The 13,550-nt window shown below is 40.6% G+C and overlaps 1 protein-coding gene across 10 annotated transcripts in view; it reads right to left on the bottom strand.

Moving 5' to 3' along the window:
* The window catches only part of PKP4 (plakophilin 4), a 239,560-nt gene that overhangs the window by 9,905 nt on the left and 216,105 nt on the right, over window positions 1-13,550 (bottom strand). For all 10 annotated transcript variants that reach the window (XM_081260642.1, XM_081260647.1, XM_081260645.1 and 7 more), the window contains 5 exons: window positions 10,347-10,464; window positions 8,644-8,835; window positions 8,220-8,393; window positions 4,526-4,676; window positions 401-596 (listed from right to left, as the gene is read on the bottom strand). In XM_081260642.1, coding sequence (XP_081116768.1) covers window positions 401-596; window positions 4,526-4,676; window positions 8,220-8,393; window positions 8,644-8,835; window positions 10,347-10,464 — 831 coding nt within the window. The remainder of the gene's footprint in view (window positions 1-400; window positions 597-4,525; window positions 4,677-8,219; window positions 8,394-8,643; window positions 8,836-10,346; window positions 10,465-13,550) is intronic.

The following is a 13,550-nucleotide window of genomic DNA, read 5'->3' as shown; positions in this document are numbered from 1 at the left end:
TCCTGGTCTTTCTCTAGTAGACTTCCTTGATCTTGGACTTCCTAGCCTCCAGAACTGGGAGAAATACACATCTGCTGTTTATAAGCACCCCTCACCCCCGAGTCCTTGATATTTTGTTATAGTAGCTCAAGCAGACTATGGCAGAGACAAAAAAAAAAAAAAAAAAAAAATGCAGGATTAGGAGTGTTGCAATGAAGTAAAAATTAGAAAAGGGGCCACGTGATAGAAAAAAAAAATCTCCTAATAGGTTTTAACTGCTGGAGACTGCTTAGCTTATCAGCATGTAAGAAATGCAGAAATAAGTCCTTTCCAACAGGAACATATCTTCAACAAAAGCCCTTATCACAAAGCAAACCCAGGATTGACAGCCCCATGCAGGCCCCTTCCCCTGCAGACTTGCCTATCTCCTCTGCCTTTGGTTATGTTCACCAGCTTTTCTATGCCCCCGGAGTCGGCCAGGGCTTTGGCATTCTCCATGTTTTTGCTGGTGACCTCATGCAGAGCACAGCAGATGGCAGCCATGGTCTCATCGGACAGTATGCTGGGGCCGTTGCCACCTGGAAGCCGGTTGACCAGGTCTCGCATAGCATATTTACCTGCCAAAAATGCAAAAGATTAAGTTCTAAATTCAAAAGGTGCAAGGTTGTGTTATTATTGAAAGATTTGGATAGTGTGCGGGCTCTTAAGAACCACTTTCAAAAGGAGGCATAGAGAAAAGAAAAAAGCAGCACCCACAGCAAAGAAGAAAAGCACAAATGTAATTGTAAAGGAAAGTTAACATTTACTGTAATGTCACTTGAAAAAATGATTGGTTAATAAAACATTACTGTCAGTTGCTGAAAGAAAATATAAATCAACGCATAAAATTGGGTAGACTAACCAAGTTGCTTTAATTTAACTATTTTCAGTAAGAGTGAGTAATGAAGGAATTATGATAGTAAATTTTATTGTGGATTGAATTCTAACGCATCAAAAACACCTCAATTTCCCCTGGAAGCTTTTAAAAACTTCTCTTTGAACCTGGGTCAAATAGAGTTGCCAAATAATACTTTTTATTAAGTCTTTCAGGTTCTTAACTTGTGAACTGGGCATAGTTACATACTTTTATCAAGCTGATAGTGTATATCAGCTGGCAATAACATTTTAGTCTCTTTAAAGGAAGACACAAATAAAAATTTCTTATAATTATACATATATTATCTCCTAGGAGTAATGTAATAATAATAAGGTACTTGATAAGACAAGGCTAGGGGAGTTTCATAGCTACTGAAGCAATTCTTTATAAACACTGAATTTTTCTTACTCCTCTCCAAAAGTGATTATCTCTAGCTTTTTCAATTTCAATTACCATCTGACAAACTGGAATAAATGCACTACAAACAAAAGAAATTAACTAAAGCTCAAGTAAATATTTTCTTAGTCCTTTTCCCCCATGCTAATAATTGAGTGGATGCTAAATGGGATTTTCATCAAAGACCTATTTATAAACAGTGGTAAAGAAGACAGCTGTAGCTATAGACAGTGTAATTCCAGCACGTCAGAGGGAAGCTCTGGCTTATTCATGGCAGCATTGTTATGAAGAGTGGAAAAACAGTCATGACACTGGAAGGCCAGAAGATAAATGTGGGATCTGAGCACAGATGATAATTTAGCATTGGTGACTGTGAATGCTCACAAATGACCAAAAGGTGCATGACATGTAACTTGTCATTTTGTTAAGGAGTAGCTTTATTATTATTTTTTTAATTATTATTTTTTATTGATTATTTATTTATTTATTTATTTTTTATTGGTTGTTCACAACATTACAAAGCTCTTGACATATCATACTTCATACATTAGATTGAAGTGGGTTATGAACCCCCAATTTTACCCCAAATGCAGATTGCAGAATCACGTCGGTTACACATCCACAATTTTACATAATGCCCTATTAGTAATTGTTGTATTCTGCTACCTTTCCTATCCCCTACTATCCCCCCTCCCCTCCCCTCCTATCTTCTCTCTCTACCCCATCTACTGTAATTCATTTCTCTCCTTGTTTATTTTCCCATTCCCCTCACAACCTCTTATATGTAATTTTGTATAGCAATGAGGGTCTCCCTTCATTTCCATGCAATTTCCCTTTTCTCTCCCTTTCCCTCCCATCTCATGTCTCTGTTTAATGTTACTCTTTTCTTCCTACTCTTCCTCCCTGCTCTGTTCATAGTTGCTCTCATTATATCAAAGAAGACATTTGGTATTTGTTTTTTAGGGATTGGCTATCTTCACTAAGCATAATCTGCTCTAGTGCCGTCCATTTCCCTGCAAATTCTATGATTTTGTCATTTTTTATTGCTGCATAGTATAAGGAGTAGCTTTAAATTGCACTCTTGAGGCTTATAGCTCATTCCTCCTGTGAGTGACTGAACCTGATGTTTCCCTCAAAACCTGTAGCTTCAGACAGAGGGGTGGGTCCAACTCAGTTTAGTATGCGGTAACTTTTGTGGAGTGACAAAACTTTGAAAAATAAGAATAAAAAATATATGCTGTGTGTAAAGTCCGTTGCTAGTGCTCCTGATGGACAAGAGGAGAGAGTGAAGGGCTCAAAAAAGGTGATAGATAGTCTGAGGAACAGAAGTGCTGGGTATAGAAGAGCAAAATACTGAATCTGGAGGGGGGCTCCAGATCTCATAGAAATGACTCAGTTGAAGCAAACAAGAAAAAGTGGTTCATGGAATCATTCAAGAGGGTAGGCAACATGCTCTCACAAGAGATGAAATGTGAGTGAAAGTTGAAAATGGGTTACTAACAGAAAACAGGGGGAAAACTTTGAGAAGGCCAGGACTCTAAATTCCTTCTTCCCAGAAGACCATGCACTTGGTGGTCCTGGCTCCTTGCCTGATGTAAGGCCTGTGTCTTCTCTCAGGTGCAGCAAAAGATAGGCACAGATGTATGTGCCAACCATTTATGTTTTAGTATTAGGAACTCCTAAATTATACATGTTTCTTATAAGAAATTTAAAGAATATAGAGGTAACAAAAACAATTTAAAAAATTGTTCTTCTAGTTTTCTCTCAAGCAAATGTGGAACTCAGAGGAACAGCACATCTAGACTCAGGAACATGCTGGTCTAGGAACAGAGTATGGAGAGGCTTCCCCTCTTCTCTGTGGGGACTGAATTGGGTGTGGTTGTGTTAAAAGAGGTTGTTATGGGCAGTCCTGCTTGGCACTGTGTGAAGGGCTTCCCTTTAAGTCACCACATTTAAGTCTCACAGCAATTCTTTATTTTTTAATTTTTATTTGTCCTTTTTAGATATACATGACAATAGAGTGTTGACATATTATACATACATGGAGTAGAACGTATTCTAATTAAGACCCCATTCTTGTGCGTGTACATGATGTGGAGTTTCACTGGTGGTGTAGTCATATATGAACATGGGAAAGTTATGTCTGATTTATTCTTTAAGGTATATATTGTCTTTGTTCTCTCTTCCTCTCTCTGTCATGGCATGCATTCCAGTGTAAACTGAACATAGATTTACATGAATACACACACAATCTTGCTCTGTTCTCCACCCTTCCCTGTTGTCAGCTATAGGGCTGGTACGGACTTGCCCATTTGTAGGGGGCTGCCCTTATACCCCCTCTCCTTTCTTCTTCACCTTGGGCCCTTGTTTGGAACAGCAGGCACTGTCCACTCCTTTCAGAGATAGGCTGAGGAAGAATTCCTTTCATTTCCAATCTAGATGCAGGAATTGAGCCTGGGTACGGTTATGGGACACTGGATTACATGGTCGTTAGCAGCAGAGATCCAAGACTAAGCTCAGGTCTTTGGAGGGTCCCTGAGCTTTTCTTTAACCCATACTTTGCTTGGGAAGCGGCAATGCCCTGGAGACAAGCAAGCTACCTAGGGTAACCAAACATTATGGAGGCACTCTAGTTGATTTTATGCATTTGCCAACCCTATCCTTGTGTGAGTCCAAGGGTGAAGGCCTCCTAAAATTTTATGCCCTAGGGGCCTTGCTTTCCTTATCCTAGTTCTGATCCTGCCCTGGAGTGGAAATGGCCTTTGGACAGTGATTCTGTCCTGAGAGGGAAAAGCTACAAAAATGTTGATACAATTTCCTTTTTTAATTAAATTTAAAACATGATAGTGTTGGTGAAATAGCTGTTATCAGTGCTAGGAAAGGTAGAATCATATATATATATATATATTTTTTTTTTTTTTGTTGTTGTTGCTCAGGAAATGGACTTCTTTTGGGAAATAAGGCACACCAAATCCATCAAACAGTGTTATAAGGTACAACTGAAATTGCTGGCTTTTTCTGGAAATTTACCTTCTTCGATCAATGTTTAATTAATGTGCCTGCCTCCTTCTAAAAAAGAATGGTCACAAATCAGGGTACCCAAAATGCCAAGAGACTGGGGACTAGGGCTCAGTTGTAATAACTTCAAATAGCACTTACTTATAAATCGAAAGAAGAGTTTTGCAAATATTGTAGTTGCTCTCCTTTGCAACTTACCTTATCACCAGAACATACCTATGAGCTCCTTGTTGCGAACGTCTAGTGCCATATTCCTCAAGGCAGTTGCCACAGATGAGACAACTCTGTCGTTATCCATTCTCAGAAGTTCCACAAGGATGGGGAGCCCTTTTTCTTTTCGGACAGCTGCCCGGATGTATGCTGCAAACTAGTGAGCAAAACAAGGTAATAAATAATATAAAAATGGAGACCCACTCGCACATCACTGTCATCAAAAAAGATGTATTCAAAAGATGAAATAATAGATTAAATGTTTTCTTTCAGATTAGAGATTAAATCTGTGGTGCCAGTAAAGAAAAAAACATAGTTTGGGAGAAAAAGATAGGCTGTGATGACTGATTTAAAAAGAAATCCCAAAGCCTGAAAATCTCAAACCACCATCTGTCAGATATTTTTGTGCAGAACAGAGAAGGCAGTGATTACTTTCTATCTCAGATATATAAACATGATTAAGGAAGGACTGCATGTTTTCTTTGCAGTTTGGCCTCATGCCAGGTCCAGAGGCTATAAATAGGATAGCAGAGACAGTAACCTGTCAACACACGTTAAAGGAGAGCCTGTCTCCATCAGGTCATTTATTTTTCTGTATTCCTTGTGATAATATTTAGATTTCAGTAACCTATCAGAGATTGCTTAGAAAAGTCCCTTGTCTCAGAAGAAAGGGAATTCTCCAGAAATGACCAACATCATAATTCATATATACAGGCAAAGAGTATGTATATTTGTGTGCAAAATGCATTCTCATTCAAGATTAGTTAGCTGCTGCTTTTTTAAAAAAACTCACAGTCAAGGAACTCTTTTGTTACTACAAGGCAACTCAGTACAATGAGTAAAATTTGTGAGCCACATGAATTGGAAATGAATGCTAAGTCATCAGTGAAGCAAGCAAAAAAAAAAAAAGTAATATTAGAAAATGAATCTTTAATATTGTTTTGAGCTTTGAGATTTAATTGACACTTTCACCAATGCAAATCATCCTTTAAAATCAGGATAATTGAAAGATGTTGCTCATGAAACATCTAAGAGTTTCCTGCTGTGGCCAAGATATGAGGACAAAGATCCACCAGACCTTTGTATTATTTTGAACATTAAAATATGTGATTGACACCCAGCCTCTTGAATACCAACAGAATAGATTATCTTAACAGTACAAATAAGAGGAAGAAATGCCTTTCAAAGATCTCATTGATATTCTTCATATGAAATGATACTCTTAGTTTCTAAATCAAATGAACTCTACAGGGGGGAAAGAGAGCACAGGACTTGCTATGGGCTAAAGCACTCAGGCAGTTTTATCAACTTTCTCTGAAACCTGCAAAGCCAACTCCTTCTGTCTCACTTGGAGACCACCCACTCATCCAGGTACTAGTAGTCATCCCTGCTCCCTGAACACCTTCTGACTTGATGATGTCTGTGGCCATGATTATCTTTTTGTCTTAATGAGGGTCCAATATTTTGACTACCTCTGATATTATGAAATCACTTAAATACCATGTTTGTATTTAAAATGAGCTCGTCACCTGACTTTCGTTCACTGAGTAATACCAGAAATTAAATTCTAAAAAACTAAAGTCACTTACATTTTAATTACTGTCATTTTTTATTAGCATCAAATGATCCTTTGATCTCAGAAACTAGAAGTGAATATTGGTCTCCAGTATGGATATTTCCAAATATTTATGTGCCAGAAATGGTCCTTTGTCCTCCACATGTATTACCTCACGTAACCCTCACAACCACCTCATTAGGTAAGTATTAATATTACTGTTTATAGATGAGGAAACTGAGGACAAGAGACCCTAGGCAGCAACTCATAACAGAGGCTAGGATTCAGAACCAGTGTTTAACACTGTTATTAACACTCTAATTAGGAGCAACAATTAAATATCCACATTGGCTGAGTTCGCATTAGACCATAAATATTTGTGTATATTCAGTACATCAGTCACCTGTATGTCTGTCAATGTGTTTTACTATCATGGATAATCCACTGGCTAAAAAAGTTTTATTTTGGGTGGTGATGGTGAAATGTAGTAAAAATAAGCATTATAATAATTCTATTAAAATACACTTGCCAGGAAGTTTTTAGATGACATTTAGAAAGTTTCATGAACTTGCTTATGATGGTTAACAATAGGAAACCACCTTTAATTTTCATAAAGTCATGCATGCATAAGGAGACATGGAAACTCTTAGATCTGTATGCTCTGTAAGCATCTGAGAGAGGAGCCACACGGAGTCTCTCTCTGGACTAAGCTCATCATTTCTCACTGGGATGCCAAACTGACTTCCAAAGGGAATCCCAACCTCTCTACTTTTCTCTTTCTTCAGTTGACCTTCTAACTTGTGTGGTAAAACAGTGTCCACATCAGCTTAAACACTTTAAGGGCCCTTTTTGTCTGTAGGTCAGGTTCCAGCTCCGAATCTGGACCTTCAGACCTGATGTGGTACTGGGCTGCCACATGTCCCATTCCACGTTCTATTCCCTTTGCCTCAGGGACTAGACTTCAATATCCCCCATGCTGTCCTTTACTCCCTTCAGGCCTTTTTCCCATTTTCTCCTTTATCTGCGTCACTCCTCCTTCTATACTCCCAACCTCAGACTCTATGGCTTTAATTCTTTTTTTCACTATAGATTTTTTAATTTGTTCTTATTAGTTATACACGACAGCAGAATGCATTTCAGTTCATTGTACACAAATGGAACACAGCTTTTCATTTCCCCGGTAGCATACGATGTAGAGTTGTACCATATGTGCTATCAAACATGTACCTAGGGTAATGATGTCTGTCTCATTCCAACATCTTTCCAACCCCCATGCCCTCTCCCTTCTCCTCCCTCCCCTTTGCCCAATCAAAGTCCCTTCATTCTTCCCACCCACTCCACCCTGCCCCCATTATGGATCAGCATCCACTTATCAGGGAGAACATTTGGCCTTGCATTTTTGGAGATTGGCTTACTTCACTTAGCATGATATTCTCCAACTCCATCCATTTACCTGCAAATGCCATAATTTTATTCTCTTTTAAGGTTGGATAATAGTTTGTTGTATATATATATATATACACACCACAGTTTCTTTATCCATTCACCTATTGAAGGGCATCTAGGTTGATTCCACAGTTTAGCTACTGTGAATTGAGCTGCTATAAACATTGATGTGTCTGCATCACTACAGTACACCAATTTTAAGTCCTTTGGGTACAAACTGAGGAGTGGGATGGCTGTGTTGAATGGTGGTTCCACTCTAAGTTTTTAAAGGAATCTCCATACTGCTTTCTAGAGTGGTTGCACTAATTTGCAGTGCATTGCTTTAATTTTTTACTTATCCTTAAAGATCCACTATGGGCAGCACTGTCCCTCAGGAAGCCACTTCTACCTCCTTGCTTGCCTCTTTTTCTCATTCTCCCTTCTCTCCTAGGCTGCACTGAATGCCCTCTTGCAAGATCCCACAGCACAGATCCTGTGGATTTTACCCGTTATTGACAGGCTATGTTTTCCTGAAGGCAAACCTTCAGATTCTTGAGAAATGGTCATATTCATCTTTGTATCCCCAGAGCAACTGCTTGTCTCCTTTCTTTCTTCTCTCCCTTTCACAGACAAACTCTAAACAAGCAGGTCCATTTCACCACCATGTCTGATCTGACCATGAGGACAGAAACAAGTGTGGAAAAGTGGAAGACATCCTACCTTCCAGTTGCCAGCAGAGAGGTTCTGAAGAGATCCAGCAGAGCCTTCCAAGGTGGCTGGGTTGGAACTTTCTGCCAGAAGAGTCAGATATGGTTTTACCACTGATGGATGCCACAGCATCTCAACTCCTTTGGGGGACTTCGACAGTCCTGGGATAGGACCAACTCCATCCCACTGGAAGACAAGCAGCACATGTTAAGTGAAGTAAAATGGATATGATCTCCCAAACCTGAAAACATGCATCCTTGCTAAACTGAGCTTTACTATGTAGCATTTGTTCAGTCCCTTGCTAAATATGGGATTTCTCACTCTCAAGAAAAAGAATAAAAACAGTACAAAACAAAATAACAACAAAAAAACCTCAAACAACAACAACAACCACCACAAAACTTTGGAATTTCATATCAAATAAAATGCTGCTAACTTGATCCTCTTGTGGAGTTCTCTTTTTCTTTTTCTTCTTTTTCCCCCAGCAGCTTGGCTCAGAGTCTTTGCTGGGAGACTCTTTTCCTAGTAGGTCATCCAACTCATTCAGTCCGAGCAGCCGGGCCTGAGGGACCTCTAGCTCCAGCCGATAGGACAAGTTCCTCAGGGTGCACACGCAGTTCTCCACTGTCTGAAATCCAGTGGGGCGGATAATTAAAAACAGCACACAAAACGCTTCTGTACTGAATGCTACTGATAGGAAATAAATGCAAAATATGAAAGGACTTTTTTATTTATGGAAACCTGAAACACTCCAGAGAAAGAATTATGATTTAGGGTTCCACGGGGATATCCAGATGGCCAGGTGCAGAGCCCCTGAGGGTAGCTCTCAGTTCAGAGTTGTACTGAGGGTACAACTGAGGGCTGGAATTTATGCTGACTCACATGTATAAGGCCCTGCCTTGTGCTTCTGTGTTGGCTCCTGCAGTGCCAGACCAGTCAAGATGCCAGATCCTCATCTATCACCACTGCAAATCCTCAATGTGACAGCAGGTGTTACCTACTGCCTGCCTGGGGACCATCCCTGCCTGCTTGTCCCATCTCCCTCTGCCTCAACCTTCTACCTCCCCCTCTCTCTGGGGAACATTCAGTGCTTTCTTGATGTCGGCATTTTGCCTTCTGTACATGGTCTTTGGTCCCTTAAAGTCTGTTGGGTGGCCAACTGTCACTTTAACTCAAGAGTGTCTAAAGTCAAGTTCCACATCTGTCTACCTAGCAAGCTTCCCTTGCAAATTGCTTACCCTTTCAATTTCAACTGCAGATCTTTTGGTCCAATAGGCTCAAATAAACACCTGACTGTCACCTTGAACTTCTCCCCCACCTTCTCCTTGAACCTACCAGTCATCGTATTTCTTTTCTTTTTCAGATTCATCTCTTCTCACCAAGACCTACCAATGACCACTCCTAGTCCAGGCCATCCTGACACCATGTAGGTGAAGCACCTCTGAATTCCTGACACTTTTAGTTCTGCCTTCCTGTTTCTTCCCACCTTCCTTAGGCCCTGGAGCAGATCCTGGTTGGTTGTCACAGCTGACAAATGACAAGCAGAATGCCCTAAATTTGGGCAGGGATGGAGAAACAGAAGGGGAAGGGGAAGGGTCTGGGAACATGGACCAGCAGGACGGGGAAGGAAGAGAATATGAAGTGGTGCACCAAAAATGGGTGCTGGGGTGGGGGTATGACTGTAGTGGGGCAAGGAGGGCAGGAGGATGGGGGATCATAGTGCCTCAACTAGGAACTTTTGCTCAGTAGATGCTCAGGTACAGGTTGATCTGCTTTGAACAGCAGGGCATATAGAATTGGAAGAAAAAGTAGCAGGGACCATTCCCTGGAAAGTGAACCTAGGAGAACCAGAGAGTAGGCCAGGACCTGTGCTATGTCCCTTACTACACAGGGTCACTCTGGTCATTGTTGTAGGGCTATTTTCTTATGGTGTTGAGTCCTTTTCCCTGTCAACTTGTAATTTTTAGACAGACTCAATCTTTGATGTAGAGACTAACTTCAGGAGGAGTGCTAATAATGGGCTCATGCTAGGAAGACTGAATTCAGAATTTCAGAAAGAATCCATGGCATGCGAATAGTGGCACTAATAAACTGTTGTCACCTGCCACTGTGCCCTCATGTGGCTAGGCAGACACTGACCTTGCTGTCGTAATCAGATGTGTTCACGCACGTGTGGATCACATACAACAAGGAGTCCACCAGCCCCTCACAGGATCGCATTTGCTTCCGTGCTTCCTCTCCGGCAGAGCTGAGGTTCCTAAGTGGGTGGAGACATGGGAGCTGCTGAGAGGAACAACTTACTCATTAGGCACAAAGCCTTACCTTAATCATCAGAGAGAATGGACCATGGCAGCCATTCAGATTTGGTATGAGGAGATATTCTGGAGCTTGTATTTTAACATCCCCAAAGCTCAACAATGGCTGTTTCACCATTATCCAAACAAATAGGGGGAAACACCAGCATATGAACTTTAACTATTGCTCTCATGACAGGTCACTTTCTCACCCCTAACATCATAACAAGGGGACTATCTTCCATATATGTAAAAAGAGGAAAATAAAAATAACTATCTCAAAGAACCATTGTGAGGCAAAAATGAATTGCTACATGTAGAGTGATTAGAAAAGTACTTCACCCATACAAGGGTTAATTGATCCATGTTACAGTGGTAGTTAGTTTTAGACCTGTTCTCCCCTCCTAAGCCTGTAGACTCTTGCAATTCCCATGCCTGCTGTACTGTTTTTACATACACTAGGTAGTCATTAAAATGTTTATTGAATCAACAGAGGAAATACATAATTTCTTGTACAAAAATGTCAAGTTAAAATGGATATTTTCTTATGTTAAAACTTTTCTCATCTTTTCAATTATAAAAAATGCTGAAAATTATTTTTGGATCTCATCCATATTGAAATTGTTTTTATATTGATTTGTCTTCCAAAATTGATATCAAGCCAGGTGCAGTGGCACATGCCTGTATCCTAGCTACTTGGGAGGCTCAGGCAAGTTCACAGCTAACCTCAGCAACTTAGTGAGACCCTGCCTCAAAATAAAAAGGGCTGGGGATGTAGCTCAGTGGTAGAGTGCTTGCCTAGCATGTATGAGGCACTGGACTCAATTCCTAGAAATATGCACACACAAAAATATTGATAGCAAATTACAAGAGTCTATTTTATGTCCCATTAACAAAGGTTCTAGGCTAACTTTGAACTTAGATAAATTGAGAATTTAAACAAAACTTGGACGAGAAAAGGGGTATTTAGAATGCCTTTTCCTTTCATCTTTGTTTTCCCAAGGCCAGAATGACAATGTCATCTGTGGTCCTTCTTCGGCTCTGAGCATCATCTCTTTGAGGCACTTAACACTGACTCTTCCCCTCCTTTAAGGTCTTCTGGGACCCTTCTGGTTTATCTCTATCTTGCTGCCTTTCCTTATAGGTGTCTTCTGCCCATGGTTCCTTCCCAGGCTCTACTTTGGTCCCTTTCCTAACTCATTATCTTTGCACCCTCCTTCTTGCTTTCTTCTGCTCTGTGACTTTAATACAATCTATGACCCAGGGCCACCTTTGGCCCTGACCTATCTAAAACTCCCAACTCACGTATCTAACTTTTTTTTTTTTTTAAAATATTATCATAGGGATAGCTAATTCAACTTTCAAAATGGACATGGGCTAAACTCCCAACTGCTCACCCCTCCAACCTTTCTTTTCTCCTCCCCTCATCTGAACAGCACTTCTATGTTTCCACTAGATCCAGCCAAAGGTCTAGGTATTATCCTTCTTTCTTCCCATTTCCTCATCCCTTATATTTAATCCATTAGCACGTCTTGTCAGCTCTCAACAAAATAACCCCATTCTGGCTACCTCTCTTTAGCCCCTGGTCCAGGCCACTCTTATCATTTGCTGAACCACTGCAACAGTCTCACCTTCCTCTCTTCACCTCTGCTCAGTCTTCCTCATCATAGCCAGAACCAGTTATATCACTTCCTGTGTGAACACCCTCTCATGGCTTCTCATGGTACTTAGAATAAAATACAAAATTCTTCCTCTATTACAAAATTTGACATGATCTGGAACAAGTCTGTCCTTTGCTCACCAAGTGACCACTGTAAGCTCATTCCTGCCCCAGAGTCTTTACATTAATCCCTTTTTTGGCCTATAACACTTGTCTTCCTAACTTCTAATTACTCAAAGGAGTAACTCCCATAGTATTTCAAATGTACGTTAAATTTCACCTCATGACCATCAAAGTAACATCCCATAACCCTTTAATCACCCTCTTTTTTTTTTTTTTTTTTTTTTTTAATAATGCCTACAGATGGTTTCTTATTGTCTGCCTTCCTCAGTAGACCATGGTTGTATCAGGGCAGGGGCCTAGTCTGTCTTTTCACACAGATGACATTCTCCAAGTGTTTACAACCCTGAACCATGTGGTAGCCCAATGGTGTGCCCTGCCTGGGGCTGGCTGATAAGAATCAAACCTCCCCGGATTCAAGTGCTAGAGAGGATTAGGTGCTGCTTCCTCTGGTGACTAGTAGGCCAGGTGACTCACCTGGGATCCTCCCCCAAGTCTCTCCCCACCTGCCCCAAGGGGGCTGATAGCCACCTCTCCCAATGCTGAAGGCTATGGAGCAGCAGCACAGGCCCTCCTCACGCTGTTTGAATGGTTTGAATGCTGAGCAGCATTTGCTGAGGGTTCACTCTCTGACACTTCCTTCAGGAGTCTGAGATGGATATGTCACCTTTATTCTAAAGATGTAGAAGTTGAGTGGGATAAGGTTTTAAAAACTCATGGGTCAAAAAAATTTCCAGGCAAATTCTTTAAATCATCAATTACATCATGGTACTCTCCCACTTTCCCACCTCCAGCCAGGATGCTTTATGGAACACAATGGAACAGACTTGAAGACTGCGACCTTCACATCGATTTTCTGCGTTTATCACACATTTGGGAACAGAATGAGCAAGGATCCTGACTCACTGCAGCTGGATTATAAATGAAGAAGATTGGCCCCACCTGTTTCTACTGGGAATTGTTAGAAACATATTAGAGGGGGAAAAAAACCTGACCCATATTATTCTTGGCTAAAACATCTCAATTTAATAAAGATAAGTTATTCTCCTAAATCAGCTATTTCCTTATGAAATAAATATGTTGTCTTCCCTTCCCATTGCAAAATGGAAATCCACTCCAGGACTGAGAGACGTCAAGGTGCCCATGGTTGAAAACATGAAAATGACACAAAGGTACCAGCTGCCAACTTATTTGTGTTGGATGAAATGGAAGGCAAACTTAGAAAACGAGCACACGAATTAATAACTAGCTCAGGTATCATATAAGTGA

This window comes from Spermophilus citellus (genome assembly GCF_964194105.1).
Source record: "Spermophilus citellus genome assembly, chromosome: 11".
In the NCBI taxonomy this organism is placed as follows: Eukaryota; Metazoa; Chordata; class Mammalia; order Rodentia; family Sciuridae; genus Spermophilus; species Spermophilus citellus.
Note: the sequence above shows the minus strand (reverse complement) of the source record. Positions and strands in the feature narration are given on the sequence as shown.